This window comes from Lepisma saccharinum, chromosome 21, assembly GCF_977018435.1.
Source record: "Lepisma saccharinum chromosome 21, izLepSacc3.1, whole genome shotgun sequence".
NCBI classification, from domain to species: Eukaryota; Metazoa; Arthropoda; class Insecta; order Zygentoma; family Lepismatidae; genus Lepisma; species Lepisma saccharinum.
In genome coordinates this window covers 8,020,410-8,038,098 of record NC_139249.1, presented here as the reverse complement: position 1 = coordinate 8,038,098, position 17,689 = coordinate 8,020,410, and the positions used below count along the sequence as shown (strand labels likewise).

The following is a 17,689-nucleotide window of genomic DNA, read 5'->3' as shown; positions in this document are numbered from 1 at the left end:
TGAGCGTTCTTGTTTTCGCCACGTCACCCACGACTCACTCAACGCCGTGCAAAATTCATCGCAAGCTACCCCCTTCTCCTCTTGCAAGCCCTTGAGGCCACTTCGGAAGACGAGAGAGAGAGAGAACCGGCAACAATTGACCCAATCCCGCTCCATAAACAGGGGAAGATATCAACTTCCCGCCAACCGCAACTAAAAACAAATTACGGGGGGCGAGAAACAAAACAGAAATCGATGAGGCTGCAACGAAGCAGAATGCCCCCTCCGCCCCCCCTCATCGGAAAACATCTCGTTGCTCTGCACAACAGCCACTCCTGCGCTCGCCTCTCCTGTGAAGTGCTCGATTCATGATCTCGCACAAAGGGAAAAAGGCTTATTAATCTTTTCACTTTTCCCAACTCTGCCGCTTCAATGGAATGAACATCCATGACGTCAATTGTGCCTATCCAAAGCATGATGTCATCTAACGTGTATCGTCACTATTAAAATACAAATACTTACATCCCGCATTGGACTTATTGCACATGTATAAAAGAAGATGGTACTCACATTTGACACGGAAGATACTAATTCCAAACAAGAGCTCATGGTTACTAACCTGGAAAAAATAGAAAAAGAACACATTAGTTTTCATTCTCACATATCAATTATACACATTATATACTACAAAAGCATTAAATCTCACGTGTCCCATTATTAATGCATAATTATAGCAAGTTCTTGTTTTAATAAATTAATACAAAATACTAATAATAAAATAAATAACAATTATTCAATAAAAGAAGATAATCTAAGTACTGTTTAAGTAATGGTATAATCATTAGTAACTACTATTTGGCAATATAACTATGCAATTTCAAATGTCAGCATGATAACCCCGTAACGTTACTCGGTGGTGAATTTCGGTTCAGAGGTACGCCAGTCTAAAAAATCTGAGAATCCCTGGCTTAGGAATTAGGTACTACAACTTTCTGATATAGTATATACGTTCGATTTAAGGCGGAGCCAAGATAAAAGTTCTCTAAAATTATTCTTCATTCCTGAAAACTGCTATGATATTCTAAAATCTGAAAAATTACTTCTTTCTAAAAATTCAAGTGTTTCTTCGTGTGGTTTGCTTCCCCTGATAGCCTATATATTTGGGAAAGCTTGGTGACAGCGTAAGCCTATGTTCTATCACAAATTCCTAGACAAAAGATAAATAAATTAACGAACATCGTTGAGCAACGATCTAAATCTATGTTCAGACAACTTACATATATCGGCAGGAAATAGTGTACAGTAAGATAAGTCCTTCTACATAAAATGTTACTATATTACAGCGATATTCGGGAAATTTGAAGAATTGTAATGTTTGTATATTTCTCTCCTTTCAGAATAATTAAATCAAGAAGACTTAGGTGGGCAGGCCATGTGGTACGAATGGGAGAGGAATGAAAAGTTTACAGAATTCTTGTTTGGAAACCTGATGGTAAGACACCTGTAGGAAGCCCAAGACGAAGATGGAGGGATAACGTTCAGATGGACCTAAAGGATGGAAAAGATTGGATTGATCTTACCCAGGATAGGGACAGATGGAAGACTGGTATTGCTGCAGCCATACACCTTCGGGTTTAAGGAGGCTACAGAGTTAGTTAGCGCGATGATAAGGATGAATAATGTACATATGAAGGGACTTCCACATGTGAACGTCACGCAGCTGACCGTTCTTGTGTGGATATCTTCAAATAGACAATACCATAACAACCCTCCAATCTAATACTAGCAAAAAACATTCCTAATATTTCAATTCACGCAGAGACAGACCCTCATTCCAAGATGCAAAGAAGAAAAGACCTTAATCAAACTATTTTATTATCCTCCAAAACCCATACAATCCCCAGTTCACCCCAGGAAGACATTTTCTTGTCTCGAATTTCGCTTCCTGATCTCCCTCATCCCAAAGATTTCTCTCCTCATTCCTTCTTCTGCTCAGTTTTTCCTTCTCTCCTCCCTTCGCGACCCCCGCTCGGTTCGAACTCATTCCAATCCCCATCTTTCTTTTTTCTCTAAAAAGAAAAAGAGAAAAAAGAAACCCCGGGCAAAGGCCTCGTTTCCTTGGCCACGTTAATTTTTCAAGAGAAGACTTATGAAACTCTTTAGCCATTTAGAAGTGATTTGTGCCGTCGAAAAGAGCATCTACGAGGAAGTGCATTAATAACTATAGCCCACCCCCTCTCCTCTCCTACAACCTGCTTTCTTTGAACTCGGCTTCAAGTTATCCTTCTCGACTCGGGCGGCTGTATTTGCCCGATGTTTGCGAGCGAGACAGAAGAATAAAGAGGAGGGGGAGAACAGGGGGGGGAACAAGTCTTTAAAAAAAAGAACGCCAAGATCATTTAGTCTCGACGTTCATTGAATTAGCTGCAACATACAGATCCTGGGGGCTTTACAAAAGAAACGAACAAAGGCAATGCAATATAAGTTTGAAAAGTGAAGAAATATTAAAAGAGTAGGGGAAGTAAAGAAGGCCTTCGTTTGCAAGTCAATGGAGAATGAGCTCAGGGGATTCTTATATTCCTCCCCCTCTCCGAAAGGTGAGCGTATCTGTTAAGTCTCCACTAAATGAAATTGAGATCAAGGTTGCAATCAACTTGTGTTACATCAAGAATGATTGATGTCCGATGGTGCCGTCTCATATGGCTCGCCTTCCTAAACTAGAAAGGGCGAAGTTCGAACACGCTTCGCCAAAAGGTTTATCCCGTACAGCTCTCGCCAAGAAAGTACTGTCGTCTGAGGGCCGTTGTTACCAAGAGATATGCCTCGTGCAAATATGCTGTTGCACGAGTCGTTCGAGGCGGCAAGAAAATAATGTCAAAGAGAGGTACGAAGCGAAATTCCTTCTCTGGCAGTAGTAGGATCAACCCGCTTGACAAACACCAAGTGAGCCGCAGTGTTGCCAACCCACCCCAAGAAAATTTCACCATGTGATATTTCACAGGCGAAGCCAACCTACAAATAGGAGTTGGCAACACTGACTAGTTGCTTCACAACGTCTTGGCAAACGTCTTAAGACAAATATCTTAAGAAAATTTTCTTGACAGACCGGAAGTAACATCTTGACATACCGGAATTCGACTTTCTTAAAGATTAAGATATTTGTCTTAAGACGTTTTCCAAGACGTTGTGAAGCAACTAGTCAGTGTTGCCAACTCCTATTTGTAGGTTAGCTTCGCCTGTGAAATATCACATGGTGAAATTTTCTTGGGGTGGGTTGGCAACACTGCGGCTCACTTGGTGTTTGTCAAGCGGGTTGATCCTACTACTTCTGGCTATCTCTGTTGGTTGCCTTCGGCTGTGAATGTGGCAACCAAGTGCTTACATTTCCCTCCAAAAGTGAACTGCAAGCTCTAGTTGGCACAGAACAAGCCACGTGCTATCTTAATCTCTTGTATGATGACTGCCCAAATCTTCCAGCAGACAACAGACCACGGAATGGCGGGAGCGGTCACAGAATACATTTTCAGAGGTACTGCCTATGCATTTTCCCCTGTAAAGTTAGTATGGAAGTACTGCCGCATTGATTGATTGATTTGCTTTATTTTACTTCGCTTTTGTGCCACTTTTGGCTAATTTGCGAAGATGGGAGTGAGTGACGATATGATAAAATAGATGAATGGACTGGGATTCGAACCCGGGATCACTGGAGTCGTAGAGCGATGTGCTAACCACTCCACCACGAAGGTCGGCTACGGGCGTATTAAGAAACACCTGTAATACGAAGTGATCAACATGCAGAACATAATCCATAGCAAAGTCAGCCAGAATGGAGTGACTATGATCCTAAGCAAGTGCCAAACCTCGAAAGCTGTGTTCAACCGTCCCATAATATTGTGTTTAGCCCCTTACCAACTACTTCCCATCTCGTGTGTTGCATGGGTTACCATTCTAACTGTCCCTTCATCAAATCATCAGTCATCATCGCTGTCGCGATTAGCCAAAGTAGCAGAAAAACTATGCTAAAAAAAATATATTTACTCACATATAAAAATTCCAGGAGCGACGGAGAAAGACAGAGAAGATGGTGTTTGTATTTATGTCGCCCTTTTGCCAATATTCTCTAATCGCGACGAAGAGGGTGAATTGTCATTACTCATTAGATAAAAATGATTTAGGAGACTAACAAATACACGTGGACAATACAAAGAATACAGGCCCTACACTATACGAGTATTATAGTGTCGTGGGTCCAGTCGCCATACTCGTTGGTCACTCCTTACGTCCACGGCATAGAAGAGAGAGGACACGTACATCTAATTTTGTTACGAAATTAACGAGAAGTTTTACACAAGAGATGAGAGAAGTCTAGATTACGTATCGGGAAAAGGGAGAAACGAATCCTTGAGGAGGAGCACAAGGCCAAGAAAAGGAGGTCTGTCGTTATCTGAAAACAGATTTCCCGAACATCCATTCTTCCGTCTAACTATAACCGCCCTCTCCAGCACCCGCTACCGTCATACACGTGCCAAGATGCCTTTTTTTTGCTCCCCGGAGCAAGACAATCAGAGCTGGAATCAATAGCATCATCTTCATAAAGATGCAAGATACCGCGGGCGGCATCCGGCGGCGAAAGTCGATCGCGGATGCTGGTTCATTGACTCCACCTCTTCCAGATCTGGTGGCAAATCGCTTCCAAGAACAGAACCCTGGCATCTAAGGTCCTGGATAAAGGGGGAGGAGCACTTTCCGATCCAGGAGTCGATTGTCGGAACCTCCCCACCCCCTTTTCTCCCTCACGCAAATAGAGACGGCTCAAAAGTGGTCACTTCGCCAAAGTAAATGGGAGACCTTCGGATATACTTTTTTCTCTTCGGCCTTCGCAGGAATCGATATTCAGCAAACGCCTATAAATAGCCCCTAAGCCTCCTGGTCAGAAACGGGTGGGGGATGGGAGGGAGAGAGGGGGTAGTCTGTGGGAAGGAACGGCCACACCCTTAGGATTTTCCCTTCGCAATCCGTTCAACGGTATTAAATCAAATGAAATATATCTTCTTCCCCGGCGGAAGACCTCGAATTGTAAATTTAATGCAGTTCCCTTCACTATATATTGAACCGCGAACACACACATTCCCATGCCATTCCGACTGCTGTGGGACGTAAGTGAACGTATCGCTCCGCCGAGCTTCAGTTGCATCCTATCTGATGCAGGGGAGCGTACAGGTCTGAGGTACTTGTCTCTTGTCCTCGTAGCATAACGGAAAGCCAATTTGGGAGTTGCTTTCCTGTTTTTCCAAAATTTCTATCCCCTTCATTTTAGCAACATTTTAACGCATATATATATACTTTTCTTGTGGCACTTTCAGAATGTGTATCGTTACTTTTTTCCCCCTTATACACATCTTATTCGTTATCCTATTTGTTTTCCAATCATGATCACCATTTTAATTTTCTTTTCCCAATTGCTGGTGTTATCTATCCTCTTAGTTTCACGATAGTTGGTTTGCTTTGTTATCCTCTTCATTTCATAATCGTTGGTTACTGTTTATCATCTTCATTTCACCTTCATTGGTTACTATCATCCTCTTCAGTTAATAAGCGTTCATTCCTGTTTTATCACCTTCGTTTCACAATCGTTGGTGGCTTTAATCCTCATCATTTCAAAACCGTTTGTTGCTTTATATTCTTCATTTCACAATCGTTGATTGCCGTTTATCCTCTTCGTTGCTTTCTACAGTTTCGTTAGTTTCAGAACTGTTGGTCGCTGTTTAATTTCAGAACCATTGGCCGTTATTGTATTTTTCTTTCTTCCAGAACCATTGCAGCTTTTTAAAAGTTGTATTCCACGAACTTCGACGTATTCTCCTACTTCAGAATTATTTCCTTTTGCCTTTCCACATGTGAAGCAATCGTCATTGCATCCTCCTCCTTTACAAAGCTACAAAATTATTTTACATTTTAGCGCCAAGAAAGACCACACACCCATTAGAAACTGCAGGCCAATATCGACGAACACTGCAAGTAATGGCTAATTTCTTCATGGGGAATAGTTGTTGAAGATTTAAAGAAACCCGTCCCACTGCCTCTCCGACAAAAAAAAAAATGGATATCTAAAACGCTTTTGAAGCATAACGTATTCCTAGTTTCAAATATTCAACCTAAACTGCAACCTTGCAGAAAAATGCACCTTACAATAACAAGGTTGCTACGATTTCTTGATTATGAAATTCCAGGTTTTCCAGTCCAATTTTTATTTTTCCAGACATGTTTATCATCATGATTTTTGCCTTTGAAACATGTTTTTCAATTAAATATATAATCCGTTAATTATTATGAATATTCACTTTCACAACTATTTTTTAGCAAATTTCATTCTACACAAAAAAAATCTGAAAAATCGAAAAGTGAAATGTAAAATTACAATCGGCATTAAATGTACTGGGTGCTACCATCACGTGTATTTAGCCTTCAGGCTAAGGTAACAGAGGTACATTATTTCACCATAACAAATCTCCACAACATAAAAACAATAGAAAAAGATCATAAGACATGCACGATTATTCATTTTCTGGCTGATTTACAGTGTCGTATAAAATGCTCTCTTGCTTACATTTATAAGTACGCAGCATCTGGAGAATTGTTTGTGGCATATAGAAATTCTATAGGAAATGCCAACAAGACTTAAGATATATAAAATAATAGACGATAACCTCATCTTTACCAACCTTTCCGATAATTATGATCATATTGTCAACGTACTTTACTTATCAATCAGATATCTGGACTGCAAGTTTTACTAAAATTTATTACAGAAATTCGCAGGAACCATAATTTTGCTCAAGACGGAGAATCATAAGAACGAAAGAAACAACTGAACCTTTTTTGGGAGTGAAATGACACGAACTGAATCCAGAAGGAGAAGTGAACTGCTTGTTCATTTTGCAACTCTTTGTCTTGCAGACTCCAAAGTGCAAGTAAATTCCAGACGATCTGCATAATTCCTCGACATTTCTGATTTTTCCCTGACAAACCAAATTCCCCGACATTTTTCTGTTTTCCAGACGTGTAGCAACCTTGAATAACCGAAACATTGCGAAGCACGACTCAACATACTTCGCCAGACTCCGCTACATTTCAGAGGGGGACGAAGAGCAGATAGCTACCCCCAAAAATATAAACGATCTTTCATCTACAATACACGCTATTCCGCTCTCAATCTTACTTCTAGTCCAAAAAAAGCGTCCATCCGTTAAAAAAAAATCCCCTCGTGACATGGAAAAACGAGGGGAAGCACTGATCACGTAAAATTATCACGGCAACTTCAACTCAAACAAATTGCAAGTAGGAAAAAACGACATTCGAGTATGATTCATCGCTGAACAACACATGTTACTCTTTTTCTATCTTGCACAAGAATTCTGCGCACCCATGCACACAATTTTATCTGAAACTTCCCTCAGGTATTAGCCTAGTAATTGCAATGTAAAAGATCGCGTAGATTGGGAAAGCAGGCCAACTTTCCAGAGAATACATTACACAGCAATTTTATATCAATGTTAATATAACTCTACAATAATAAGTGATCTACAGATTTAGTAAAATACAAAATTTGAATCTTTTGCATACAAACAGATCGCTTCTAACGCGTACTTGACACAAACAATGTCTTTAAAAAAGTTTTCAAGTGATCTGAAGTAGTATGTGAAAACAATGCCAATGTGTTCTTTTAAAATCGCATACGAAATATACAGATGATAATCTCACTTTTGCTTGTGACTGCGTACGTACAGCAAAAGATGATGATAGGCAAACTAACCATGGCAGATGTTATCCTCTGCTTATTGACATTTTAATTTCGATTCATGATCATGACATTCTGGAAAACACACTGAATGAAAATTCGTCTATTGTTACTTTTGTCGATGGATCTACAAGAAGCTAAAAAAAAGTTCGATAATATCACGGAGGGTTAGCTGCCTCAGTAAGAGAGCGTATTGGATAATCGAATTTCGCTACTGAGGGTCGTGGGCTCGAATCCTGGCATGAGCAAATGGGGTCCTTTGATCATCACTTCGTCAATATATATCTGATCATTCGTTCTGAACGTCGTGACAATCCTAAAGAGGAAGAACGAGACAAAATAATAAAAATATTCGTGTGTTTATAAATCATAATATGTCGACCAAAATGATGTAACGTTACAAAAGAGTCGCAGCGAGCAGAGGCTATGATAAGTGATTAATAATATCAGTATGGTAACGAAATTAGGGTAATAATTCGACGAAGGCTTCAAATAAAATTCAGAGGTAGGGAATTCTCCTATACAAGAACTTCCCTACACCAAAATTGCAATGCTAAGTGCGTATATATCCAGGGAAATACATAACCCTTTCTATCCCCCCGATAAACTCAATTCACGAAACTACCCGAAATGCAACGCGGCCCGTTAGCACCCGCAACGACGGAGCGCACGCAATCTCTTTAAATCACAGCCTCGCAGACGACATTCCCTCTCGTTTCTTCTCTTAAAAAGAAAAAAAAATACAACTTACCAGCGAGGCTTCCTAAGAATGAAAATTCTCGCCTATTGTAACCCCCTCCGCGCCGCCGCCATCTTCCCCAGAGCCGGAATCAAGCTGGGCAAACACAGATAGGACGCCGCGGAAACCCGTCCCATGTTTGATCATGCAAATTGTGGATTAAATCCGTTTGCATAAGCCAATAATTTGCAGGCCTCTCTCTCTCTCTCTCTCTCTCCCTCTCTCTCTCTTTTTCCTCCTCCGGAATCAATCACACCGTGCAGATGAACACGCGGAAGGGAACGCAAAGAAACAGACCGAAAGCGTTTCTTCCGTCCAAGCACGTGTAGGTGCTCGCGAACCTCCTCATTTTGCGGGCCCTAATTACGTGGGGCTTCCACCTCAGGTTCCCCTCCAGGGTGGAAGATTTAATCAGCTATTGTCAACTAAGTTCGCGCGGCGAATCCTCCCCACCGACGCCAACATTCCGGCAATAACGGGTGAGCATAAAGTCTTTACCTGGCATTTTATTACACAAAAAGTATGCTAGGTAGACATTTTGCTTAATGTATCCAAAAAATTACCAATTTGTAGTTTAATCCATGAACTTCAACCTGTGCGCCGTTTGTTGAATGGAAAAGGTGTATGACACTCAATTATTCTCCATGTGTTAGACATCTCCACATTGTGTTCTAGGTGATCTACGTTTCGAAACAGCTGGAATGGGAGAGATGGTCCAAAATCAGGGCCTCCACGTTATCCCGATGTTACGTATGTAGACTTTTATTTTCTGTGTGGACACACTAACGCCAAGTACAAAGTGTACATACAGTTCACCAGATCCAGATATTGACACATTGAAGATTAGGATAAGGCCGTGACCCAAAGGTTCAAGCCCGTACTTGAAGCGAGCATCCTCCGAGTATGGTCTTGGAGTGCGGTCTTCAAGTCGTGGACTGGAAGTGAAAGTCTTTCGAATTCCACTTCGACTGCAGCGCCAAATACGATCAGTAGATGAAACTGAGTACTCGTTGTTTTCCTTGCGTTTTAAACACTTGTCTTACACCATAGAAATCACGTTGCATTTTCAAATGTTCGTACACATACACTTCCACACATTAGAAGCACTTTAACCAACAATTTGCTGACCCATAACGTATATTTATCCTGTGTTGCTGGCTTTCAACCTCCGCGATTTTAAACAAACGAACAACGAGTGTGGAAATCACGTGACCGAGTCAGCTTCCATCTGCACTGCGAGCTATGAACTTGCGTACTCCTGGTCTTGGCGCTTTCGAACTGTACTAGGTGACGTCACTTCCGCCAAAACCATGCTTCAAGTACGAACTTTAGACATTTTCCGTGCAACAAATGGCGCTCATGTTGAAGTTCCTGAATAAAACAACAAACTTGTGATTTTGGAAACATTTCGAAAAAACATGTCTGTACTCATCGTAACAAACGTTTTTCAGTTTTGGTGTCATTTCCAGACAAGCACATCTCTCTACCTATACTCTGTCCCGGAATCTCTGGAGCCAGGTCGCGCATAACGGAAGAAGGGAGAAATAGTGGGGTGGAACGAAGCAGTGCGCGCTACTGCAAATGGCTGGTAGCTGCGGTCCAGCTGCACCCTCCTTTCCCTCTCTCGCGTTCATTGGTCGAGCCCTCAAGTGTCACTACTTGCACAGAGGAATCGTTTTCGTTCGCTTGCTCCACAGTTTCCTGGGACAGAGTATGGCTTACTTTTGTGTGTAAAAAATGTCTGAAATCAGTGCAAAACTCTATGGTCACCCTATATTAACGGTAACACTTCCTTGCCTTTTAACATCGCAGTGTCTTGGCTACGGATAAACGAGAATGAAAAGGAGACCCCTTTTTTTCCTTCCTGCTAGGAAAACGACACCCGCAGAAGGGTGGAATTAAAAATGAAGTGAGGAAAGGGGTGAGGGTGACTAAGAGGAAACCATCATCGAACGCGGTGGGAGGAAAGGTCCTCGACAACGCTCGCCGAAGCGCCTCTCTCCGGCTCCAAGAGATCCTTGACGGGCGGGCAGAAAAGGCTGATGACAAGTGGGTCCTCATAATTCCCGCCCGAACTGAAGTGCCGAACGGAAATGCCGGCTTCAGCATGAAAAACGCCAAAGACAATATTTGCTTCCGGGTTACAGGCGCAAGCAATTTAACAAAAGGCGAGGAGAGAAATATGCGTCAAAACAAAGCACTCCAGTCCCCTCCCCCCGCCCCTTAGAATGATGGAAATTACGCAAAAGGGAAGCTGCGATCTTCCTCTTGCCAGACCGACAACGAGCTGTAATTTGCTCAAAGCAGGACGCACGAGGTGCATAAATTTCCACGTCGACGGAACAAATGATTTCCTGGGAATGCCATCCAACAGCATTATCGGATACCAATGTGCAGCTCAGTCAGGAAATTTGTCATTTTTTTGTCAGATAGATTATATAGGTACTAGGCCTACAGTTTAAAACTGGGATCGGAAACCTAGATTGCAAAGCGATAGTGTTATCATTACGTGATTGGAGAGGGCAGCAAGGTGTACCTCGCTGAATGCCATAGTGGTATAGTCAAGGTCAATTCTGAGTTGTAAGAACTCCACTTACTATTGGTGGGTTCGTTACAACCACTGTAAAAAAAAATACACTTCTTGTACACTTTTGGTACACTTTCTTGCATATAATATGCACAAGATGTGTACTGAAGGTGTTGCAAAAGTGTACTTAAAGTGTTCTAGATGTGTGCGACCCGAAATGACGAAATTTTGTACACTTGTTGCACACTTTGGGGACACATTCAAAGTTGTGTGCACTTCTTCAACGCTTTCTGTACACTTTTGTTTAAAGTAAGTGTACACTTCTTGTACACTTTTGTAGCACATGATTTCATTTTGTGTTGTTGGTCATATCGATTGTTATTTTATACTTTTTTGACAAATGAATATGTTATGAACATAAATCAATTTCATTATATAAAGCAGTAACACACTTGAAAGCAAGCAACATTAAACAATAACAAAATATAACTATTTTTTTCCTGGAACACATGGAAATCGCATTGCATCATGAAACTATCAATACTTTTTTGTTTAATGTACCAATTTGATAATTGGATAAATCTCATTAAAATTGAAGAAGGATAAAGTTGAATGTTCCGAGGAAATTAATAGATTTTCTTAAATCGAACTATTCATCTTTAAAGCACACCAAAACAGATCGTTAACTTCGGGGGGCTGGTTGTTCCTACACCGGCCGCTAGATGGTTCTGTCAAAATGTGTACAAGAAACATAAGTTTTTGTACAACAAATAATTATACGTTCGATTGTAATCATAGTGAAAAATTGTGCTTTAACACTCTTCGAAAAATATGTGAACATCTAAGATACAAATTAAAGAAGAAAATGTACTGCAGTGAATAAAAGTGAATCTCCCATGAGCAACCTTTTTGATTCTGGACTATATAAGTAGAAGGTACGTGTGTCGCAGAAAAACAAACACGCATCTCACAAAATTTAAGGTTCACAGTTGAAAGTTGTTGCTTTTTCCTCTTTCAATTGTCAAGTTAAATGTGAGTGAACTGTATTTTTATTCTAGAAACTAAGTATGAGTACTGAATTGCGATATATCTCATGTGTGCAAGAAGTGTCGCTCAAGTATTTTCACAAGTGTTCCAAATGTGTAAAGTGTACCAGAAGTGATCAAAAGTAGTTTCTGCAGCACACTTCTTACACACTTTTGGGATACCTTTATATTGGAAGTACTTCTTGCACACTTCCTGTACACTTCTTTTGCTGCACTTTTTGTACACTTCCTGTACACTTTTTAGCACTTCGTGTACACTATTGAAGCACTTCCTTTACACTTCTTGAGCACATTTAATGTGTACAAGAAGTGATCAAAAGTAGTTTCTAGGAAGTGTTGCAAAAGTGTGCAGAAAGCGTTTTTTTTTTACAGTGTAGTATTGTCGCCGCCGAAATTCATGAATATCGTTCTCAACATTACATTCTCCTACAATTGTCATATTTCATTGAAAAAATTTGTAATTGCATAGGAACTCCGGGCCTAGTCATCACTAAGGAAGGATTTTAAGGTGCAAAATTATGGTCAGGAAAGGGGGGGGGGGGAATTCTGAAAATGTTTTCAAAAATAAAATACATTTATTCAGCTCTCAACCAGTTACATGAGCATTCTTTATTCAACACTGTAGCAAATAATATAATTTATGGTAAAGATGGTATATTTTATATTTACCATTTTATAGATCTCGTTCTGTTCTACAAAATGACACTATACGATTTTATGTAGCAGCTAAATAAGAGTGAAAATCATTTATTTTTCTGTCCATTTTCTTTAACAGAACATGAAGAAAAAGGTTCTGAAGCATCAAATACGGGGGGTTAAAAGGGGATACATGTGCTAATCACACAAAAAGGTGCCAAAAGGTGCAACAAGGCGTGTTCGTGTTCCTTTTAATTGATTTCATGTCCTAAAATAAATATCTCAAAAGATCGGCATGAAAACAGCTACACTTTTGGAGGAAAAGGTACTGCACCTTAAAATCCCTTCCCTAATCATCACACATACACACATAGGAAATGTCAGGTGGCAACAATACGTATTCAAAGAACTAAACAGCTATAAAAGAAATAGAATCAACAGAAGCTCGCGACTGCAATAGAAATAGAAATTACCTAGTGGTCCTGCACTATAGTTGAATTGACCATCCAAGAACTGATGGAAATTTAAACTCTTATTGTAGTGCTGTTTGTGCGTCTATACTGTGCACATTTCTTAGCCAGGTAAAATAATTTACCTTTACCGGAAAGTCTGTAGTTTAATAAATGTGCTGCTGACATTCGCAAACCGAACATGTCAAGGAACTAGAGAAGCAGGGAGCTTCTCTCTCAACATGCGGAAAAAAAACAAGCAATTCTGAAAGGGTCCGTTGCATTGTCAAAGCGCACAACCCACCACGCAGACATTTTTCTCCTGTACCGCAACGGTTATCAGAGTTCGCTGCATTTTCAGTGTCATTTTTCACTGATATTCTGTGTTCGTTTGCTCAGAGAGAGAAAGAGAGAGAGAGACGGAGAGAAGCATATATTACGACAGCTAAATCACCGCTCCGAAATTAAACATTTGCCAATCGTAAAGTCCCATTTCATCCCTAATGACTCGATTTGGAAGGACAGATAGCGTTCAATACCGACGCATGACATCGAAGGCAACGGGCGGTTCGTCTGCGGAAGGGAAAGGGGGGAAGGGGAGAGGGGGAGGAAATGGGAAAAGCTCGGAGAGAATGTAAATAGAACAAAGTACACTTGTCATAGAATTTTCCCATTTACCTTCATTAAACCTTTAGCAAGAGTGGACCGGGTTCTCATAGGAACGGGCGGAATAACTTAAATGATACAAACGAACCGCGGTGGAACTTTCTACCCAGTTTAAAATTACAGTTCCTACCCTCGGGGAAAGCGGGAGAACGGCAGGAAACGTCCCGACTTCCAAATTCAGGAAGAAGGAAGAGGAAATTCGCAAGATTCACCTCTGTTTCCATGGGATTAACAAAAAGCATACTCCATTTATTTTGAACATAATATATATATTTTTTGTCATAATAAAGATATTCTTATTTAGCTTTCTCAATATTTCACTATAGGAGGTAGAAACTGACTTCTATAATGTCGAATGATATTCGAAATTTTTACCTTCTCTCTCTCTCTCTCTCTCTTTCTCTCTCTCTCTCTCTCTCTCTCTTTCATTTGACTTTTGTTCTTCAGTGTCGCTTTTCTGCCACTGCCGGCTAATCGCGACGATGAGGATGAGTGATGATATTATGAAGTTGATGAAGGGAGACCAGCAAAGAACACCCATTCTCAGGCCAGGAATCGAGCCCGCAACCCCTGGCAACACAGCGAACCACGGACTCGCTACGTTGCGGAGGATGTCGACAATAATAAATATTGTATGAAATACATAAATAGATTCTTCCTTGTAGCTGATCAGTGGTGATTCGTTCATTCTTAGTTTTGGACTTTCAACCACTGTGTCAATTTTAAAATACCAACGTTACAGTTGCACGTAAGCGGCACTGAAGGAGCTTTTCATTATTTTTTTCTTTTCATTTTTGGGGTTGATCTCCTACAGCATCAATCCTTTGACAAGGTGGAGCCTGGGCCACCGCAACATAATCCTCCCTAGCAACCTACATACAAAAATAGGTCTTGGCGTGGCCACCAGACGAAGTGGAGCCTCCGAAATGTTGGTATTTTAAAACTAACACAGTGGTTAAAAGTTCAAAACTAAGAATGAGCATAAAAATATGTTTCTATGGACCTCAAATTACTATTCTGTTCGTTTTTCCAAGATACCAAAGATTGTCCTTACGTCAGTATCGTTTGACTCCCACATACAGACGGGCACGGATCGAAATGCCTTGTGTTAAAACTAGCTATACATTTCAGTGTGCAACGATTTGTGTTTCAACTTCGAGTAGTTTCCTAGTTCTTGATACGTATCAATCTTTTTCGATTGTTCGCTAGAACAGTCCAATGGAAAAACCAAAACAGAGGAAAGTATAGAATTCGCATTTATATACGAGGTGTGGCAAGAAAGAAACCGGATTGATGTCCACACGGCATTGTCAGTCAAGGCTTTTTTTGGCCAAGTGTGGAATCCCAGTGTTAGAACATCCATCCTATTCGGCGGATCTTGCTCCGTGCGACTTTTTTTATTCCCAAAGGTCAAATCAGCACTGAAAGGAACCAGATTTACGACCGTAGAATCTGTGGAAGCGAAAGCGACGGAGGTCATGAACATGGTTTCAGAAAATGACTTCCAGCACTGCTCCCAGCAATGGAAGATTCGTATGGAGCGGTGTATCGATAGTTCAGGGGAGTACTTTGAAGGGGATAATGTTCGTATTGTACAAAATAACCAATTAAAAATATTTTGTAGCAACAGTCCGGTTTATTTGTAGCCACACCTCGTATATATGTGCTATAGATTTTTGTTTCACAAATTTCACTTACGTAAAAATATACCTTTTGTTGACATCAGATTGAAGAACCAATCTGCGTTCAACTGGCATTTAAAAGGTTATAAATTTCAATAGGTTTTATCACTCTGCATCCAACAGTTTCTGGTATATCGCCCTGACACACAAAATCGATTGCTGGCTACCATGCTAAGACGGGCAACATTTAGGTATTGCTTAACAGGTCTACGAGTCCACCAAATTTTAAGTTTGTAGCTACGTAAATTTCCGAGGTGCATAGGTGACACAGATTGGCATGACTGGCATCGAAGGATCCTTTTTTTATCTTTGCTAACTAGTGCCATGGAAGGAGTAGTTCTCATTAGAATAAAGCCCTTACACAATCCTTTGTAATCTACAGAGCACTGAGCAAAGAATGCTCATTGCCTTAGTTCGATAAACAACCAACAACACTACGATGGGTTCGAAAGTGAGTATGGGCAAATCCGGATAACATTTTATTCGAATAACATGATGTACGGTTTATCCAAAATTTCCAAATAATCGGATAATACGAATTATCCGGATATCCGATGTGTGTATTATCAGAACAGTTTTATCATTTGTCCGTTTTTACGGGATATTCACACATTCTATCATTCGTCATGTTTGTATTTCACTGTACGGATTATCTACAAATCCTTCAGCAAATCTCTACTCTCCGGATATTTGAATTCTCCGTTGCATCCGAAACGGATATCGGATAATTTGAATTTCGGATATCCTTATCCGGATTTCGTGGCCATCTCTAGTTCGAACCCAGATCCGCCATCCAAGTCACTTCCAACGCATTCCTTCTGCACCAAATAAGACACCACAAGGTACTCCGCCGCGGCAAACCCGAGAAAAATGAGATTTATCCCAAATTCTGCCGCACAGCCTCCATATCTCCTCGTTTCCCCTCTCTTCCCTAACTTTTTTTTCTTTCCCTACGTCGTCCTACGCCAATAGCTTTGAAAATCCGATTCCGGTACTCGAATATCCTGAGGGATTTTCCACACTATGGATAACCCAGTCAAAGGAAAGCCCCCATAGTTCCTTCCCTTCCCACCCAAAGAGCATTACTTTTGAGTCCCTCTCCCCGGATCCAATGGAACTATTTCTGATACGAATATCTTAAGCCAATATGTAAGAGTAATAAGTTCCTTACGTAAGCCCCATGCGTTACTTGGAGGGGGGAGGGGACATTTGTACTGGCTCTCGAGGGAAATAGGGTCTTCCATTACGGCCATTACTGCTGGTCAAGGCAGGATGTTAGAAGGAATTTCAGAGCTGTGCAGGAAAGATTGGAAACTCAAAGCCTAGCTGGAAGATGACAACAGCTATCGTGTCAAACGCAATGACCATCAACAGCATTCAGTTAAACTAATAATGTTTATTAAAAGCGATAAAAATATAAATACAAATCTGACTTGAACATTAATACGTACTGCACACACGATCGAAAATCTTCACAACGGAACTCATGCAGCACATAACCTATCTCTATTATGATTATTTTGCAACTTTCTAGTTAATCGCGACAATGAAGATGGGTGGCTGGAAAAGACTATTTATATACTTACAGCAGGATACAGATGTTTCAAACACACTACAACAGACGGAGAATTTGCAAAGTCTTTTCATGACATTTGATACAGCAGGGTCGAAGTAAATATATCCTAAATTCAGGTTTACTTCGGGCTAACTTTAAAAACTTATACCACAATATCATCAACAGACATCACTTTAAAGAATTCTATGCTGGGACTTTTCTGACGCAGGCAACTGCAACACGTGGCAATTTTCATACATTATGAAAGTTAACTCGGAGCGATTGGAGCAACAGATAAGATGTAATCCTGGCAAATTCACTGGTCTCCATAACAGCATAGTCTAGGTGTTCCTAGATTCGGTTCCCTGTTAGGATACATTTTAGTGGTTCCAATCACACTTGAAACAACAGGTTAAATCTCAAAAAGCCTCAACCTACAGATACAAACTTTCTGATTTGCGAGCAGAACTGGTTCCGAATCAACCTTACACTGGGTGGGCAACGAATAAATAGGCCAGCTCCTCAGCACCCCATGCCAGCGCATATTCATTTAAACAGACAATTTCCAGCAATTCATGTGACAAGTGAGAAAATGCTTATTGTAATACTGCA

The 17,689-nt window shown here is 40.7% G+C and overlaps 1 protein-coding gene across 11 annotated transcripts in view; it reads right to left on the bottom strand.

Annotated features, from left to right (window-relative positions):
* Window positions 1–17,689, bottom strand: part of LOC146004042 (nucleolysin TIAR-like) — a 1,204,848-nt gene that overhangs the window by 751,580 nt on the left and 435,579 nt on the right. The window contains exon 1 of one of the 11 annotated variants that reach the window (XM_083142637.1): window positions 550–598. The exons of the other annotated variants lie outside the window; for them this stretch is intronic. Coding sequence (XP_082998763.1) covers window positions 550–588 — 39 coding nt within the window. The 5' untranslated portion in view covers window positions 589–598. Of the gene's footprint in view, window positions 1–549; window positions 599–17,689 lie in introns of those variants that run through there. 11 annotated transcript variants of the gene reach the window in all.